The 20252-nt window shown below is 36.8% G+C and overlaps 1 protein-coding gene across 12 annotated transcripts in view; it reads left to right on the top strand.

Annotated features, from left to right (window-relative positions):
• The window catches only part of IFT81 (intraflagellar transport 81), a 190913-nt gene extending 175531 nt beyond the window's left edge, over window positions 1-15382 (top strand). For 11 of the 12 annotated variants that reach the window (XM_067015032.1, XM_067015037.1, XM_067015036.1 and 8 more), the window contains 5 exons: window positions 1708-1794; window positions 2799-2870; window positions 2955-3040; window positions 6739-6784; window positions 12570-15382. In XM_067015032.1, coding sequence (XP_066871133.1) covers window positions 1708-1794; window positions 2799-2870; window positions 2955-3040; window positions 6739-6784; window positions 12570-12752 — 474 coding nt within the window. In that variant the 3' untranslated portion in view covers window positions 12753-15382. Of the gene's footprint in view, window positions 1-1707; window positions 1795-2798; window positions 2871-2954; window positions 3041-6738; window positions 6785-10340; window positions 10438-12569 lie in introns of those variants that run through there. The other variant, XM_067015039.1, reaches the window with a different exon arrangement.
• The last annotated feature ends 4870 nt before the right edge of the window (window positions 15383-20252 follow it).

Genomic DNA, 20252 nt, shown 5'->3' with positions numbered 1-20252 from the left:
TACTTTTGGATTGTGAGTTTATCTTTAGTAAGGTTTTTGTCTCTTGAGTCCTGGCAGCTAAGATGGAGGGTGTGTCCTTCCAGAGTGGTTTTGCTGTTGTTCTGCCAGGTGTTTTAGGAATATCACAAGCTTGGAGCTAATTTTGAGTTAATGTCTCAGCTTGGGAGTTCTTAGACCACGTAGGTAGGGTAAATCCAAAACCCAAACCTGCCTGAGGACAGACTCCTTTTTTCCATCCTCCTCTGAAGTAGCATGGCTGCATTTACTGATCAGTTTGGCCATCAAACTCACAAACAAAAAAAGGCTTTCATATACTGTAGTATCTTCATCTCATTGACAGGCCCAGCAGCTACCCAAGTACACAGCCTCTGTTGACCCTTCTCCCACTTGGGGTGTATGTGACTGTCAACCACGAGAGCCTTAGATGTCTGTAGGTCACTTTGATTCACAAAAGCCATGGCTCCTTTTTCCCACCAATCTTTTATACTGTGCTAGTCACCCCAAACCAGATGTAGTCCCACACAGCAGAAGCACCACACAATATTACCCATTTATGTTAACTCTCCAGTTCCCAAGGAAACTGTGCTGTGTGAAACCAAGGTCATTCCCAGGCTGGCCTGATTCAATCCAGGCCTGGTGTTAACACTTTATTCACAGGTTTCCAGGTCTTTTGCCCTGCCTGGACATTATAATCATTCTGTTTTCAAGATTGACTCCCAGTTCCTTCACCAAGTGTAGCCATAGGCTGTCATCCTCCTTTTACTTCCTTGAGAGTTCAGTTAGCTCTGGATCTGAAAGGATGTTTGCCCTACCTTATCAAGCATTTGTTGATACTTTTAGAATTTCCAGGTGTTGGTAGAAGAAGATTTTCAGATTATCAGTTTCAAAATATTATGTTAGAAGAAAGTGTGAAACTACTCAAACAGCCTGAATTCAAATTCTAACACGTCTTTCCAGCAATACAATCTTTTGCAAGATACTTGTCCTTGCACGATGTGGGGATATTAATACCTACCTCAAGAGGTTGTTTTGAGACTTAGTTATTGTTAAAGGTAAAGCTCAAACACCCTTAACATGGTTTACAAAGTTCTGATCAGGCCTCTGCCAAAGTCTTCAGCCTCTTCTCACACTTGCCAGACATGCTCCAGTATAATAAACTACTTATATGTCCTAAATTGTCCTTCTTCTCTCTAGTTCCAAGTCTAAGACTTCATACATAGTGTTCCTTTTTTTATGAACATTCTCCTCCTCTTGTCCCTTCTAACTATTCTTACTAATCCTTCGTACCTCAGCTTAGATATCAATTTCTCCAGGAGGTTGTCTGCACTGATCCCCAAGCCTGGGTTAGGTCCAGTGAGCGTCCCATGTGCTCCTGTAACACCTTGCATTCATCCATCATAGCACTCAGCCTGTTTACTTGTCTGAGCACTACTTGAGGGGAAGGATTTTTGGCTGTTTTGCTCACTGTTTTATCCCCAGCTTCTAACAGAGAGCCTGGCACACAGCTCGATACATGGCAGCTATTGTTTTTATCAGCACCTTCATCTGTCATAATTCTCAAATGTCTGATTGTTGTATAAATAACTCCTAAGTATGCCAAGAAGCTTAGAGTTAAGTTACAAGACTGACAAGGGCATGTATTGTTTCAGAGCCATATTTTAGGCCTTTGTTTTTTACTTATTCAATTAATTACCCTTTTCATACTAGGAATTAACCCAGGAGTGTGATGAAAAGAAATCCCAGTATGATAGCTGTGCAGCAGGTCTTGAAAGCAATCGGTCCAAATTAGAACAGGTAAGAAGACAGTTTTTATTTTAACAACTTAGCAGAAACTGCCTGTATATGCATATTTTCACTACCAATGTCAAAAAATTCCCAAATCTTTGCCCTCATCCCCTGAGTCTGTCTCCTAAGCTGCAGAGATTTGTATTTCTTCAAACTTGATGTGTACATACTAAATTCTCCATCTGCACCCCTACTGCCAGTGTCCAAGCCCCCTAGACTCGCACTGTAACCTCCCACCTACTCTCCCCTTCCACGCTTGCCTTCCTAAGGTTTATTCTCCATAGAGCAGCCAAAGAAACCTATACAGCACTTAGGCTACCCTCCTTTGGCTTCCTGTTGCACTTAAAATCTAACTTCAGAACTGTGGTCTATAAGGCCCTCCTTGCTTCCATGAACTTCATATCCATGTGCTCTACTCCTCGCCCACAGGGCCCCAGCCACATTGGCCACCTTCTTGTACTTCAAACAGGCCAAGCTTGTTTTCACCTTGGGGGTTTTGCATGTATTCTTCTCTCTTTGGGATACTCTATCACCAACTCTTTGCCTTGATCTCTCCTTTTCACCTTTTAGGTCTCACCCTAAATGTCACATCCTCCTAGAGGTCTTCTCTGATCACCTAACATTGCCCACTCAGTCACCCTATCACATTCTACTGCAGAATTTTCTTCATAGCACTTTTTCCCATCTGAAACTACCTTCATTACATGTTTCCTTGTTTATGTCTGTTTCCTCTACTTGAATGAGAGCAGGGACCTGTCTTGTTCACCCTCTGTCCCCAGCACCTAGCACAGAGCTGGGCACACAGTAGGTACTTAATAAATAACTAAACTTATAGGTTGTAGAGTGATATGAGTGGTCTCTAGAAAAGATTGCAACCTAGTCTATTATAATAAAGTTTCGGTTTCAGAGGAGGAAATACTCTGATGGTATTTCTTTTGTTGTAAATTTAGTCATCCTTTCTGTATCTGATTATTCTTTCGATAATGTTGCCCATTTAAAATTATATACCTTAGGAAGTCAGAGGACTCCGTGAAGAATGTCTTCAAGATGAAAGTAGATACCATTATACAAATTGTATGATTAAGGTAAGACAAAGAAAGTGGATCAAAAACTTTTCTGAGATTTTTCTGTATCAAGGACTTAACCTAAACCTTAGTCTTTCCATTTAGAATCTAGAAGTACAACTTTGTCGTGCTACTGATGAAATGAAGGCATATGTCTCTTCTGATCAACAAGAAAAAAGAAAGGCAATTAGGCAAGTAATTTTGTTGTTTTTATATTGAGTTACTTAATGTTTTAATCTATAGAAGTTTTACAAATGAGATGGAATTATACAAAGTCAGAGTACTTAAATAAGCATATAGTAAGGTATTATTTAGGATTAAATCTTGTTAAACATCTTCTGGATAGTCCAGCCCTGCTGACTAAGTAAGAATACATATAATTTTGCTTGCTTGCTTGCTTGCTTTTTTATTGTGGCAAAAGATAAATAACATAAAATTTGCCATTTTTAAGTGTATAATTAAAAGTGTTGCATTGATTACATTAAAAATACTATGCAACCATAACCACTATATATTACCAAAACTTTTTCATCACCCGAAACAGAAACTTTTACAACCATTAAGCAGTTAATCCCCATTATCCCCTCCTCAGGAATACGTATAATTTCATAATTGCTTTTTTAAAAGCACTAAGGTTGGTCTATTTTTTAAGTCCTACATGGCCTGGACTCTGGTTGTTGGCCTGCTCATTGTGCAATGTGAGTGACTGCATTTCAGCTAGAAACTGTGTGATCACAGTGTGTCAGCCTTTAAAACAAAAAAGGGTGTATAAATACTACTAGTCTTTATATGGTGATTTTTTCTTTTTGTAATCCTAGCTTGCAGCATATTGTAATGAATCAAATGCTGTCTTAAAAAATACGTTTATAGTTGAATTGCTAGCTTTGATAAAATGCAGTAATGAACAAGATAAGCTTTCTTTGCCCCTTATAATTCAAATGTTTTGCTTTTACCATTCGGTAAGAACTCAAATGAAGTGTGGGATTCGCATTTATTCTAGACTGCAGTTGAGATTTTTAGTGGCATATACATTAATATTACAAAAAGAAATCTAAGAAATAGAATGTTTTGCAAAGTCTAAATTTTTTTATATAATGCAGGCCAGACCAAAAATATCCTATAAATAGGATATTAATTTTTAATGGTCTAACATATTAAACATACAGGGACTTTCCTGGTGGTCCAGTGGTTAAGAATCCCCCTGCAATGCAGGGGGACACAGGTTCGATCCCTGGTCAGGGAACTAAGATCCCACATGTCGCAGAGCAACTAAGCCCACATGCTGCAACTACTGAGACTGCGCACTCCGGAGCCCACATGCCACAATTAGAGAGCCTGCGTGCTGCATGTACTGAAGCCCGCGCGCTCTGGAGCCCACGCGCCACAACTAGAGAGTCTGCGCATCGCAACAAAAGATCCCAAATGCCGCAACTAAGACCTGACACAGCCAAATAAATAAATAAATAATTTTTAAAAATAATAAGTCTACATTTAAAAAAACATACTGAATGTACTTATTCAAATTCTTTCATTGAATGTAAACTTTGCTCATTAAATCTATATAGTTAATGCTAATATTTCACAAATGTGAGAATTTAATTTTGTTCTTGAAAAATAAAAGTTTTAGAAATTGTTTCTTTTCTTCCAAAGTGATCAATATAAATAGTAAAAAAGGAAATCTAGCTCCTCAACTATTGGTTTTCTTATCAGTTTTCTAGCTAGATATTCCTCTTCATCATTTTAAAAATCATTGTAAACCTTTACCATTCCTCAGTTTTCCAATAGAAAAATATTGCGCCCTGACTAGAGTAGTACATGATAAGAATTTAAGAATAAAATGGAGTTAATTATACTCTAAACTCACTGATACATGTTTAAAATATTATTACTATTGTAGACACAATATTTTTAATGTTATTTCATTTTCTACTTTTATGGTACTTACTGGTAAGGCCAAAGGTGTAAGAAATTAGCTTGGTTTTGAAAGATCATCTGCAAATTTTAATTTTATTTAAAGAGGCAGCATATTATATATCAAAGTACTAGAGAGAGACCATAAAATTGTTTCTAACCTGATTTTTCCAGTTCCTAGTTTTGTGACCTTGGACAAATCATTCCTCATCTATAAAATAAAGAGAATAATATATACCACAGAGGCTCAATTTAAATATAATATATATAGCAGTATTTTGGAAATGATATAGTATGAATTCCTAGAGGGCAAGGACCCTGTCTGTCCTGTTTTCTTTTTGAAATCCCAGGGCATGCTTGGTACATAACAGGTGCTCTGTAATTATTTCTTGAATAAATTCATTGAATAAATTAAAATTACATATTAGTGTTATGGGGAAAGAGCATGTGCCTGTTGATTTCTTGATAAAATATAAATGGAAATTCTAAAACAGTTTGGACATTCCTCAGGCCTAGGGTAATAAATGAATTATTTAAAGCTCTCTTAATTATAACTATACATTCTTCTTGAGGGATATGTCATTTATTTCCTCCCAGCTTTTTTTCATTGGAGAGCTAGAAAGGTAAACAATTTTGACTTAGTGTCTCATAAATTTTAAGGGCAAAATGAAGGTTCATCAAGATTGTGTCTGTTCCCTTCCACTCTTATTCCTGTGCACAAATTCTACCTTCACTTCAGCTCTGTAAGACTTCAGGTACTTTTGATTGCCATTCTCTCTGTTCTAATCATGTTTACCTCCCTTTTTACATAAATGCAAATCTTTCTTCACTTAAGCTGCTAGAGTTTGTCTTTGTGGTTTATGATTTTTTAGATTCCCAATTTTGTGTTGTTTAATTTCTTCTTAAGTACTACTGTGTAGCTTTACACAACAATATAGTATTTTTCCGTACAAATTTGAGGTCTAAAATCTCTTATCTTCTTGTCATTGGTTCCTTTGTCCTTGGTTCCTGTGTCCTCATCCTTCAATCTTTGTCCTTAACACTTTAAATCTCACTTTTTGTCTTATATAATATTAAAATATAATTATACCTTTGTTTGAAAAATACAATATGATGTTATTTTTATTTCTATTTTTACATTAAAAATTTGTAGCTTTTTTAGCTTACAAAAGGAATACTTATAAAAACAAAAAGTAACCATTATCAAGTATAACACGCAAAAATTGAATGTTGTCCACACTGCCGTACCTCATAAATGTCTACTGTTAATATTTTGTTGTATATTATCCCATATTCTTTTCCCATGCTTTTGCTAGTATGTCTGTATATGTGTGTATACATAAATAAAATTAAACTACATATACAGGTTTTTTCTTAATAATTTATCTAGAATTTTTTCCACTACAGTATTTATAGATCTACCTAATTCTTTTTTAACAACTCTGAATTATTCCTTTGAACGGATGTACCATAATTTATTTAAACATTTCCCCATCTATCAACATTTAGTTGGTTGCAGATTTTCACTACTATAAGCAATGGTGAAGTAATAGTCTTTGCTTTCATCTTTATTAACTTATGAGAGTTTTTCTGTAGGATGACTTCCTAGAAGTTGGATTGCTGGGTTAGATGCTATTTAATGTATTTTTAAAATGTGTATCCTTTCTCTCTTCTGCAAACCTCTTTAAAAAAAAGTGTAATTTAAGCAAATGGATTGCCATTGATTTAAGTGTAAATTAACTGGAAATAGTACTTCTTACATGATATTTTGCCTTGGTTTTTTCCTTATATTACTGTTTATTAGATGAACTGACTAAAGATTGGAAAAGGGAGTGTTTGATAATGGGTTTCATTCTGACTCTAGTACTCTGAACTGTATTGTCTAATATATTTAGATAGATATGTTAATTTATAATTTAGTTGTATGATCAAATCAATTGAAGTAAATGTAAACTAAATCATTATGCTTACTCCCCAGGGAACAGTATACCAAAAATATTGCTGAACAGGAAAATCTTGGAAAGGTAAGAATGCATTTTTATTTTTGGCTGCGTTGGGTCTTCGTTGTTGCACGCAGGCTTTCTCTAGTTGCAGCAAGCAGGGGCACAGGCTTCTCATTGCTGTGGTTTCTCTTGTTGCGGAGCACGGGCTGTAGGCACACAGGCTTCAGTAGTTGCAGCACGTGGGCTCAGTAGTTGTGGCACACAGGCTTAGTTGCTCCGTGGCATGTGGGATCTTCCCGGACCAGGGATCGAACTTGTGTCCCCTGCATTGGCAAGGGGGGTTCTTAACCACTGCACCACCAGGGAAGTCCCAAGAATGTATTTTTTTTTAATGTGTCTATTCAGGCTTTCAGTACATGGTTATGCCATTGTCATTTTTTTTAAGTTTATAGAGGAAATTGGAACTTTCTTACTCCCTTTCAAAGATGAAGACTCAGGCTTCCCTGGTGGTGCAGTGGTTGAGAGTCTGCCTTCCGATGCAGGGCACACAGGTTCGTGCCCCGGTCTGGGAAGATCCCACATGCCGCGGAGCGGCTGGGCCCGTGAGCCATGGCTGCTGAGCCTGCGCATCCAGAGCCTGTGCTCCGCAACGGGAGAGGCCACAACAGTGAGAGGCCCGTGTACCGCAAAAAAAAAAAAAAAAAAAAAAAAAAGATGAAGACTCTTCCTTAGGAATTTAGTTTTATAAAAGTGAAGGCAGGGCTTCCCTGGTGGCGCAGTGGTTGAGAATCCGCCTGCCGATGCAGGAGACACGGGTTCGTGCCCTGGTCCGGGAGGATCCCACATGCCGCGGAGCAACTAAGCCCGTGAGCCATGGCCGCTAGGCCTGCGCGTCCGGAGCCTGTGCCCCGCAATGGGAGAGGCCACAACAGTGAGAGGCCCGCATACCGCAAAAAAAAAAAAAAAAAAAAAAAAAGTGAAGGCACATGAATTTGGGAGGAGGGGGGAAATCCAGTTTTAAATAACGAAGAGTTCATGCATAACAAACAAAATGCCACGTTTAATGAACTACAAGTTTCAGATTATTCCCAGGTATCTGGGAGTACTGGGATTATACTTTTGAGATAAGTATAAAGTTATTTATTTTATTTAATAAACACAAAGCTCTTACTATGAGCCAGGGACTAGTCTAAGTCCTTTACAAACATTGATTCAATTAATACAAATAATCGAAAAACTTTACTTAAGATACTCACTCCCTACCTGCCAGTCTTATATGAAGGCTACTAAAAATAGGAGCGTGTGATTGAGTCTTGTTTTCTCAGTTCTCTGAGCCATTCCTAGTAGAAGAGGTGGTAGGGCCTTGAACATCAGGACTTAAATGACTAATTGATTTTTTTGATTGATTCTAATCTTCAATGATTTTAAATCCACATTGCATAGTGAATGCTAACCATGCTTCACTATATGCCATTTTATCTGTTTCTTTACTTAGTTTCACTATTGAAAATTGAAGTTCCTTATTAGTTTTTCTAATAGGAGTGTCAAGTTTGTAGCATCAGAGTTAGAAATTGTTGGCTGCGGTTTTTCTTTTAAAATACTGATTATATATGGGTGTCTAATTTCAACGTTCAAATATTCTTGAGTCTGCAGCCTGGAAATGATTATGTATATATATATATATATATATATATATATATATATATATATATATATATAGGCTTGTCCATCCTGAAAGTACAAATGAAAAATATGGCTTTGTTTCAGTCCTAATGCATTGTACAGTTTAGCTGTTGGTCTGACTTAATAAATTGGTGATAGTAAAATTATTCATTCTTACTTACATTTTTTCATTTGAGTCATTATTAAAAACATATTTACATATATCTGCTTTTACATAAAAGCTGAATTAGCTCCCATAAACCTGTAAGTAATATTCTAACGATGAACTTCAGAAAAACAAATAGTGTAGAGAACAACGAAGTAATTACTAAGTAGACTTTTTAAGTCTTTTTTAAAAAACTTTTAAAAGAACTAAAAAAATTAAAAGTTTTTATTATGGAAAATTTCAAGCCTAAATAAAAAATTGAGGAAATAATATAAAGAACTCACATGTAAGCATCACTCAACTTCAGTAATTAAATTTGTGACCAGTCTTGTTTTATCTATAGTCCCACTCCCAGATTTGCCCATTTTTAGGCAAATCTCAGAGATTTAATTGTTTTATCTGGTCATATTTCAGTATGTATCATAAAGACTCTTTTTTTTTAACATAACTGCAATACTATTATTATGCCAAAAATAATTTAACAATAATTGCATAATACCCAATACCCAGTCAGTGTTCAAACTTCACCAATTGTCTCATAATTTCTTAATGGTTTATTTGTTCAGATCAGGATCCTAATAAGAGTTCATACATTGCTATTAGTTGATATATTTCTTAAGTCCCTTTTTCTCTAGGTTACTAGTCCATCTTTTTTCTTTACAATTTATTTGTTGGAAGAAAAAAAACTGATCATTTGTCATTTTCCAGCATTCTGAGCTCTGTTGATGGCCTCCCTGTAGTGTCAGTTAGCACGTTCTTTTGTCCCCAGCATGTCCTGTGATGGGCAGTTAGGTTTAGAGGCTTGATTAAATACGATTCAATCTTTGGGAAGCTCTCTTTTTGTAATGTAGGCAGCCAATGAAAATCACTTCCTCAATCCATTAATTCATTAGAGGTTGCAAAACAGTCATATTCTAATTATGTTGTTCCTTCTTCATTTATTGGCTGGAGTAATTCTGTTAAGAGCAACTTACCAACTCTTTGGTTACTCTAAAGTACAGGCCATATAGGAAAGGCAGAATAACTGCTTGATTTGTTTATTACTGGTTTTCAAAAAGATGAGTTCATTTTTTATCATCCTTTAAAAGTATCTGTATAACTCCCAGATTTAACATGTTTTATATGTTTCAATCCATTGCAATTATTATTCCTATCCATGCTCAAATTGCCCCATGTTTGGCCGGTGGAAGCCTCTTGAAGTCAGCTCCTGAATCCTTTTGAAACAATCCTACTAGGCTTTGATGGCTTCTTTATTTTCTGGAATGACAAAATGTTCCAGACAAAAGGCTCATTCTGTACATTTCCTGTCCCAAACCTGGAATCAGCCATATCTATAAAAGTGTTTATCTGTTCTTTTTGTATGAATTGTGAATAAATGTCCATCATATTAATCTAAGTAAAAAATAAAAAGAAACATTAAAGCTGATCCTTCCATTTCATCAGAGAAATTGAGTTCTGTACACCTTATTCCATTTATGAAATGACATGCCATACTCAAAAGGAAAAAATAATTTTCATATTCGAAAGTATGTATTTGAATCAAGTTGTACATTCATTTGTACAGTATTTTAACTAGAGATTTGGGGGGCTTTAGGATTTAGTATGATTGCCAATAATTGACTTTCATCCAGGTATTTCATAAGTTAAGTAATATATATTTTTATATGAAAATATTCCTCTATTTCATTTGTTTTGAAAAGTATCTGGATGGATGCTATGTGTAGAGAAATATTTGTCAAACCTTGAATCCTTTCGAAGACCCAAACTTAATTGCTAAATATGATTAAAGATTATTCTTTCCCCTTCCAGTGTAGTGTTTTACTGCAGGATTTTGGGGGAAAGCAGTAGCAGCAGTCTGACATCAAGCATGTTCCAGCAAAATGAGCCACTGATTAGTTCATGCCCCGATTGTCAGGCTCATTTAAGAAACAAAGCTTCTTGATCCTTTCACTCCTAGAGTAGGTCTAAATTTTCAAGGCAAACACAGAACATACCTAGGCTTTGAAACTGACAATATCATATACCTTCCAAACCAGCAAAGAGTGGACATCCACAGACCTCCTCATGCCAACTGAGTTTCTGAAATTAGACCAAGCTATAGTGCTACAATTCACACTATCATATACTAGAATTTGCCTTACCAAGATGGAATATTGTACTGAAAGTTGTAACTTTCCTCCTCCTGTACCACCTCCTTTTAAGAACAATGAAATCTGTGACAAGTATTTTTTGTACATTGCAACTGTCCACAAAATAAATCTGTAATAAGTGACAGTAACATAATATTTCTGATACAGACAGTCCCCACATCCTGTCTTTGGTTCTTTAAATAACTTTTATAGATTGTTAGGATTTTGATAAGGAAATTATTCCAATAATATAAGAAAAGTTACAGTTAAGTAGTACCTTAATCTTTTTTTTTTTTTTTTTTTTTTTTTTTTTTTTTTTTTTTTTTTTTTTTTTTTTGTGGTATGCGGGCCCCCCACTGCTGTGGCCCCTCCCGTTGCGGGGCACAGGCTCCGGACGCGCAGGCCCAGCGGCCACGGCCCACGGGCCCAGCCGCTCCGCGGCACGTGGGATCCTCCCGGACCGGGGCACGAACCCGTATCCCCTGCATCGTCAGGCGGACTCTCAACCACTGCGCCACCAGGGAAGCCCAGTAGTACCTTAATCTTAAAATCATGCTCAGTTCTCTTAAAACTCTTGATCTGACTTACTACTTTTGTTTTAGTTTATGAGGATAAAAATATTTGTTGTGAGATACTTTATATGTAACATAGACTTAAATAGATGTATTTGCATGCCAGGCATTGTGTCAAAATGTGCTGGTTATGTTTAAATTATATTTTCTTAATTCTGTTTTGTTTCCTGTTGCTATTTGCTGTTAACTGCTTTTCATTAACCATAGGTGGAGAGGGCAGTCTTTAGTAAGCGTTTTGAACCTGGCCTCAGTTTAGTTTAGCCTCTTATTTGGGCCAGTACCAATGACCAGCCTTTTCACTTGTGTGCTTAGGTCACCTGTTAGATCAACCTTGTATACTAAAAGAGGAAAAGATGGAGATGTTCCTGTGCAATCTGTTTCTGTGTCTTTGCTTGTTTTTCTGCCCTTCTTGGTGATTTCTCACACTCTGTGTCAGTGTATGTATTTCTGTCACACTGTTTCCTTATGTGTGTACTATCATCTCTGTTTTTCTCTTCTTTCCTTCCTTCTTTTCTTTCCTCTCATTGTCTCTGACTTTGTGCCTCCCTTTCTTTGTCACTCTCCTCAATTTGCCATAATACAGAACCAAAGTATAGTTTTGCAATGTATTGAAAAATTTTCTTATTCCTATTTATAATTTTAGAGTCAGTAAGTAGAACAATTTTGGCAAGTGGAACTATATAGGCTAGTAGTAACAAAAACAATTCTGATAAGGATTTGGGCCTTTTTAGAATATCACTAGACCTTCTCCCTGAGGAATATTTACATACAATTTGATTTATTTGGGTATAGAGCATACCCTTAGAGCATACTGATTCAGGAAAGAATACAGTATTTAATAATAATAACATATATAACACATGGTAGTTTATAATTTTTTCCATATCTGTTGTCATGTGGAAAAAATAATCTTATAAAGCAGATACTTTTATAATTACCCCTATTATTAGACTTAATGAACAATTGAGAAAACTGCAGTCCAGAGAAATTGTCTTCCTTACAGCTAGTGACAGAGCCAGAGTTGGAACTCAAGTCTTCTGACTTCCAAAATCTGCATATTTTTATATACCATGTTACTGCTCCACTTTCCAGATTCCCTTTATTTTTTTCCCCCTTCCTTTCTTTTACATTTTTCTGTTCTTTTTAATTTCAGGTTGTCCTAGGTCTATCATAAATTTAGTTAACTTTTATCATCTTCATTTTCATCTATCATAGGAGAACCTGGCTTAGCTATTATTCATCAGATGTACAAAGCATACCATATTCTTCTGATTAGAACAATAGAAGTAAATCCCTATATGAGATTTAATTATTCTTGATTTTTTTTTTAACAATAGAAACTCCGGGAAAAACAAAAAGCTGTACGAGAAAGTCATGGTCCAAATATGAAACAAGTGAAAATGTGGCGTGATTTTGAACAATTGATGGAATGTAAGAAACAGTGCTTTCTGAAACAACAAAGCCAAACTTCCATTGGTCAGGTAATTCAGGAGGCAGGAGAGGACCGGCTGATACTCTGAGTTCATGTGTCATTGTTTGAGGTTTTAGTTGATACTGCTAGCTATAAGCATAATCCCATGGTGTATTCCCTTTCTTGAAAGTGATTTGTACAACATTTTGCTTTCAGATTAGCCATTCCCTATTAAGTTTTCTTGGAAAATAATGTTAAGGTAAATTTAGGTTTTAAAAGTTTTTTAATATGAAAAAGAGGCTTTTATTTTTTTTTCTTAGTTTAGACATAGTGGTGTCTTCTGTGTTTTATGAGACAGGAGACTGAGTTTACTATCTGTAAATGTAAACATATGTCCATTAAGAAACAGGTAGGTTTTTTTTAACATAATAACCCAGTGGCTTAATGTTTTTCTTAATCTTTTTTTAACTTTAGAGGAATCTTTTAGGAATTAATATCTCTTGTTTTGAAGAAACATTTCTCTGACGTTCAGCAATTCCCACAGTTTCACTTCAGTTTCTTTTTCTTCTGTAAAATTCAAGATTTATTATTTTGAATAACATATTTGTTCTATTTGTATTGTTTAAAGGCAAATAAAACTTGGTGTACATATCATGGCTATTTATTTAAAATTTATATAGTGTAAATTTTTATTCTTTTTTAAGTAAGTATTCATGTTATAGTACTGTGTTAAATTTAAGGATTATTACTTACTTTCACCAAAAGTCTAATATAGTATTTAGGTTTCGGGGACTGTTACTTTAAATATAAGAAATTGTCGAAGTGCCTCAAATCTCTGCTTCATCTGGACAAGGTATTTGAAGATTTCTTTGGTTTTTCCTTAAAGAAAGATACTAAATTCATATGCCACCCTTTACTTCATTTCAGTTTCAATTTACTTTTCAAAATTTCTTTTAGATTTGAAAACTCAAATTTCAAATTGTTAGCATGTCCATCTTGGGTTCTTTCTTTTTAGCTATCCTGGAGAAAACAAAACAAAAACATTTTAATGAAGAAAGTTATTTCTACTCTGTGCAAACTATACAAACTGGATTAATGGCTTTGGGTGTCTTTGTTCCCACATGTGTTCTACTCTTGATTTTTGTTAGAAAGTGTCTTTCTTCGTAATCAGAGAATCTTACTAGCATGGAAATTATTTGTAATTCTAGGAGCTATTACTGGAAGAGCTGGGATCAATCAGAGTATGGAACAACTTACCAGGAAAGTATAGAAACAAAGTTCTTTTAACATATTTTAAGAAAAAAAGAAGCATTTCAATGTTATTAAGTGGTTTGAATCTGGTCCTCAGCTTACTTTAGCTACTTATTTGGGCAAATATCCGTTACCAGCATTCTCATTTGTGCCCATAGATCAACTATTAGATCAACCGTGTACTAAAAGAGGAAAGGCTATGTTCACTGTGCGGAAGCAAACCCTTATTAACTCAATAATCAGTTGTTGTTGTTTTGCGGTACGCGGGCCTCTCACTGTTGTGGCCTCTCCCATTGCGGAGCACAGGCTCCGGACGCGCAGGCTCAGCGGCCACGGCTCACGGGCCCAGCTGCTCCGCGGCATGTGGGATCCTCCCGGACCGGGGCACGAACCCGCGTCCCCTGCATCGGCAGGCGGACTCTCAACCACTGCGCCACCAGGGAAGCCCAATAATCAGTTTTTGAACACTGAGGTAAATGTATTTGTTCAGTGTTGGCTACTGCCTTGTTATTTTTAAGCCAGTAGTAAGTGATATTCCTTTAACCAGAGTATGAATCCCTTTGCAAATATTTGAAAAAGACTAGATTCCCTTCCCAGAAACAGCATTTTATTCCCCAAAGTTATGTCAATTTGTAAGATTATTAAGCCTAATGATTAGTTTTTTCAGCCTTCACTGTCTTTGATGCTCTTCTCTAATTTTTAAAATTGTTAGCGACAGATACTCCAAGGAATGCTTATAATTCTGATTTGATTATTGCTTGCCTTCTTTATTCCACACAGAAAGAGTATGTGGATTAAACTCTAAGGCAGCTCCAAAATTACTTTATTAACTGAAGCTGAACATCATTATTATTTTAAGAAAAGCAAATTGAAAAAAAAAAAGCCCTAAAAGTACAAAGCTATTTATAGTTTTTATGTAACATTGGACATTTAGTAACACAGCTTAATGGGTTTTATACAGTGACTTTCCACTCATTTTATGATTTGATTGGAACATTAAAAAGCTTTGACTAACTCTGACAGTTTTTGACAGCTGGCACTTACAGAAGAAGAATGTATTACATTTTTCCTTCAGGATTGATACTCTAGCTGGCTAATTGATGAGCGTACTTAATCGTTTTGGAAAATAATTTTTCTTCCACGTGATGGCCCAATTAAAGGAAAAAAATGTAGCCTGTGAAATCTGCTTCCGTGTTCAGAGATCTTCTCCTCCTAGGACCCAGTATTGCCAGCTGTTGCATGGGACTGACTATTTAAACTGTAAATTTCAAAAGGCCACTGCTTATCTTGCTTCCTGTATTACTTAAGGAAATAATCCAACTTTAAATGTTGTCCTTTAAGAAGAATCTTATTATAGGATAATGTCTTTTCTGTTATAATCTATTAATAACTGAATCCAAGATCATGTATTTTCCCGGTCCAGAAGGTGTAGCAGAATTGTCTTAGATCATTGTTCGAAGGCATATGGAAATTAAACCAGATCTCAGGAAATTGTAGAACATTTAACTTTCTTCTTTTTTTTTTTTTTTCGGTATGCGGGCCTCTCACTGTTGTGGCCTCTCCCGTTGCGGAGCGCAGGCTCCGGACGCACAGGCTCAGCGGCCATGGCTCACGGGCTCAGTTGCTCCGCGGCATGTGGGATCTTCCCGGACCAGGGCACGAACCCGTGTCTCCTGAATCGGCAGGCGGATTCTCAACCACTGCGCCACCAGGGAAGCCCTAACTTTCTTCTTTAGATTAATATTTTCTATCATTTTGCTTTAACGCAGCAGACAGCAGTAATAAAAGAAGCCATCTCATTAAACTATCAAATAATTAGTTTATATAGCATATATAATTTGGGGGGAAAATTTTAAGCTCTGTGAATTTTCCAAGTGTGTTTCTTAAGTTTTTAGGCTAATGTAATGCAAAGAACTTCTTGGTAATTTGAGTAAAGGAAGAGACTGAATATGTTGCTCAAACTAAAAATATATAAATTTGCAGAATTCTTCTGAATTGAATTTGAAAATATGCACAAATGGGTAACTCACTAAAGCTGCCTTTACAAAGGCAAAAATCAAATTTGTATTGAAAAATGACTTCTTATGGAGATGTGTGTCTTAGTCTTATAGAAACCTCCTTGTCTTACACGGGCATTCACCCAACATTAGTGACTAATAAGTGTGAATCAAACACTTGTTTCTACAAAGGGTTCTAGGCGCTTATATCATTCCTCTTGCTTGGCAAGAAGGAGTGTTTAGCCCTAGGGAGTGAGTAAGTTAGCACCACCCTGGTGATTAATTTCCTTAAACTTGGTTATATCAATAACTTCTTCATCGTTGTAGTAAAGGTGAGATCTAGTTTATATATACAGTGAATCTTTCTTTTTTAAACAATCCATGGCAGCCAGGAGAGATATAAAGTTGTACTTTTATTAAATACGTAATTGTTTCCCTACTCAGGAGAAGCTGCTAGCCTGAGCTCCTCCTTCCTTTCCTTTTAATGAGAGCAGTTTAATTAGAGGTATTTGATGTGTGGCAGCCAGGCATGAGGTGACTTTTGTCTGGGGAGGATGGAGAGGGATCGTTTAAAGTTATGTGTATATTTTCAATCTTTGACCCTTCTGTCTGAAGACAATCTTAAAAAGAGAATATTGTCTGTAACTGTCATTTAGTCTCATCCCATCCTTGCAAAAGAAGTCAAAAACTAAAGCACAGAATCCAAACAAGTATTTTTTTAAAGATTTGGACGAACATGCTTTCTGCTCCCATGCTCCCTCTTTTGGCAAACTGTAAGTACTTTCTCAGCAAACACCGATAATTTCACAATTTCCTTTCTAGAATTGCTAAGAGGCTTGAGTCACCAAATTTGGTTTCAGAACACAAAATTCACTGTTCAGAACACAGAAGGAAATTAAAGATTTCTGCTTTTCAGTGAAAGTATTTGTCTCCACCTCGGTTCAGAGTGTTAATGGCAGGTTCCTGGCAAGCCTGCTGCTTAGCACTGAATGTGAGAAGCTGGTCAATAGGTGTAGAGTTTTGGAGCTTGAAAGGAACCTCAGAATGAGTCATGTAGTCATTTATTAGATTGGGACCTTTGAGGGACCTCTTTCAGCCTCTCTACAGTGCGGAAATCGGGACGTTAACGCTTGTAGCGAATCACTTTGCAGCCTGGGTAGAGTAACCGCAATGCAGCTCACTCCTCACGAGGGAGCCTGTCCCATTGTTAAAGAGCACAGCCTGATTGGTTTATTGGTTCTAGAAGCAAAGCGGACTTACAGAGGAAGAGAAATCTTTTTCAACAGCAGTTAGGCAAAGTGAGATTGAACAAATTTTATTCGCTGTAATCTGAAGCTCTGTAATCATAATAATCATAATCATGGTGATGATGGATGATGCTAGCAGCTAACCCATTATTAAGCACTTGGTGTGTACCAGACACTGTCCTAAGTGCTTTATGTGTATGAATCAATGTAAATCTCAAAATAATCCCATGAGATACTATTATTCTCATTTTATAGATGACGAAACTGAGGCACAGAAGACTTTCACAGTATTACACAGCTAATAACCATGGCAGAGCCAGAGTCCAAGACCTGTGCTCTTAACTACTGTGTTGTCCTGCAGTGTGACCCATATACACACTGGTTGTGTATATCCATAAAGGTTAATGTCCATTTATAAACTATAATATGTGTGAAATTATTTTTATTGCTTCTTTTCTTTTAATATTTATTTATTTTGGCTGCATCAGGTCTTAGTTGTGGCATGCAGGATCTTTTGTTGTGGCGTGCGGGCTTCTTGTTGTGGTGCAAGGGCTCCAGAGCACACGGGCTCCATAGTTGTGGCACAAGGGCTTAGTTGCCGCGCTGCATGTGGGATCTTAGTCCCCGACCAGGGATTGAACCTGCGTTCGTTGCATTGGAAGGTGGATTCTTAACCACTGGATCACCAGGGAAGTCCCTATTTTTATTGCTTCTTCTTTTTTTTTTTAAATTGCTTCTTATAATGCTTTTTAAAAAATGTATTTGCTTACTGTACCTGAAGAACAAACTTTACTGATTTACTAAATGATTAAAAATAAGCTCTACCAACCAGATGAGGGAATTATAGTAAAAATGATTGTCAAGTAAATACATAAAAGAAGCAATGGTTTTAGAAACAGAGCAAATAGAAGCTTTAAAGGTTATAATTTAAAACTTTCTCTGTGAAAGTCTTAAAATCATGTGTCTCCTGTTGCTGGACATTTAGACTGATTCCAGTTTTTTACTTTATGAACAATGCTGCAATGAAACTTAAAGATCGAAATACAATAAAATATTAAGCAAAACCACAAAATTTATTTAATTTCATCAAATCCAGAATCCATTGAATAGTTTTATGGACATTTCTTGCCTTCATCTATGAAAATGCCAAGGCTCAACCAAAGAAATTAGCAAGATATTACTTGATTAATTGGAGAATTAATTTGTAAGTTCATTCATTTGCTTATATGCAAATATTTATTGAGTATATTCTGTGTGCCTGACACTGTGCTAAGTGCTAAAATAGAAAAAGAACACAGCCTGGTTTTTGCTCTCAAAGAGCTCACAGTCTAGAAAACTCTAATATTAGGCAGCAAAAAGAAAAGGTTTTTTTATCTATAGAACAAGGAGCTCAGAGGAAGACGCAATTAATTCTAACGGGAGTTTGAGGAAAGATTAATGGAAGAGGTGGAACTTGAGCTAGATTTGTAAGAATGAGTGAAGATTTTGATCGGTATAAGCAAAGTGGAAGACATAAAGGCATTGAAGGACCTGGCATTTTCAGGAAATGACAAGTCTAGAATGGCTCAGTAAGTTACCCAGTTGCATGGGGCCAGGGTAAGGAGTTCCTATTATGCGCTAAGCGCTTGTGCTCTGTAATTTGATATGCTGGGCATTCAGCTGGACTCTATGAAAAGGTACAGTAAAAGTGCAAGACATAGCCCCTGTCATTCACAGGAGTAACAGCAATACATTAAACAACAGCAAATATATCGAATCCTAATAACCAAGTGCTAAATTTTGTGTGCTGTCAAAGTTCAATCAAAACAGAGATCTAGTGAAGACTAAAAGGTCAAAGGGGAGTCCAGGAGGCTTCATCAAAGAGGGAGGAATGATCTGGGCCTGGGAAGATGAGTAAAAATTGGATAGGAACCAGTAATCGAAGGAGTTTACAGCACTGGATTATCCGGTAGGCAAACAGATGTACCTCGATATTTGGTATTTCAGAAACCACAGAAGTTTTCAGGGCTTCCCTGGTTGCACAGTGGTTAAGAATCCGCCTGCCAATGCAGGGGACACGGGTTCGAGCCCTGGTCCAGGAAGATCCCACATGCCGCAGAGCAACTAAGCCCGTGCGCCACAGCTACTGAGCCTGCGCTCTAGAGCCCGCGAGCCACAACTACTGAGCCCACGTGCCACAACTACTGAAGCCCACATGCCTAGAGCCCGTGCTCCACAACAAGAGAAGCCACTGCAATGAGAAGCCTGCGCACCGCAACAAAGAGTAGCCCCCCCTCGCCACAACTAGACAAAAGCCTGCATCCAGCAGCGAAGACCCAACACAGCCAAAAATTAAAAAATAAATACACTTTAAAATAAAGAAAAGAAGTTTTCATTAGAAAAATCAGAACTCAGACTTCCTTACACTCTTTTTAGGGTTTAGGGTTTCTAAAAGTTTCAATTTAACTTTTTGGAATGGGATCAAGAGTTGATAGTCCTGTGGGAATTCAAAGGAGAAAAAACCCACTGTGGGCTGGAGCAGCCTAGGCGCGCTCGAGAAGAAGATAGTGCAAGTTTCAACCATTCTGGAAGCATGGGTAGAATTTGGCTTAGGGAGGGAACAAGAGCTCCATGGGGAAGAGGAAGCCCCAAGAAAGGGATGCCCTGAGGTACAAGCCAGACAAGGCTGGAGAGAGTAAGAGAGTTGAAGCTGGAAAAGGAATTGGAAACCAAATTGCTGAAAGTTTTGAGTTGGTACAGTTGTTGGCATTGTTCTTAATATCCCTGCTTCCTTTTGGACCCTCGATGAAATGAGAGATTCATACACTGTAGAGAATCACAAATTAATCATCTCCAAGAGAGACTGCTATCGTGGACTACGTTTGATTTGTTTTTTATGACAAAGGAGAGCAGTAAAGGCAATAAGCCAGTTATTCGTTTCATTGTCTTTGGAGGAATATTTTTTACACTAACTCAGAGATTCAACATTTTATTCTTTGATTCAGCGTACAACTCTCTATCATCTCATCTATACAGTCACGTTTTTGTTTCATGTCACATTTTCAGATATATGGAAAAGGTTTGCTAATTCAAAGGAGTTTAGGTGAGAAACAAAATATTTTAAAGTTATATTTT

The sequence above is a fragment of the Kogia breviceps genome, chromosome 15, assembly GCF_026419965.1.
Source record: "Kogia breviceps isolate mKogBre1 chromosome 15, mKogBre1 haplotype 1, whole genome shotgun sequence".
Taxonomy (NCBI): domain Eukaryota; kingdom Metazoa; phylum Chordata; class Mammalia; order Artiodactyla; family Physeteridae; genus Kogia; species Kogia breviceps.
The sequence above is the reverse complement of the archived record's forward strand: the minus strand, read 5'-3'. Positions and strand labels throughout refer to the sequence as shown.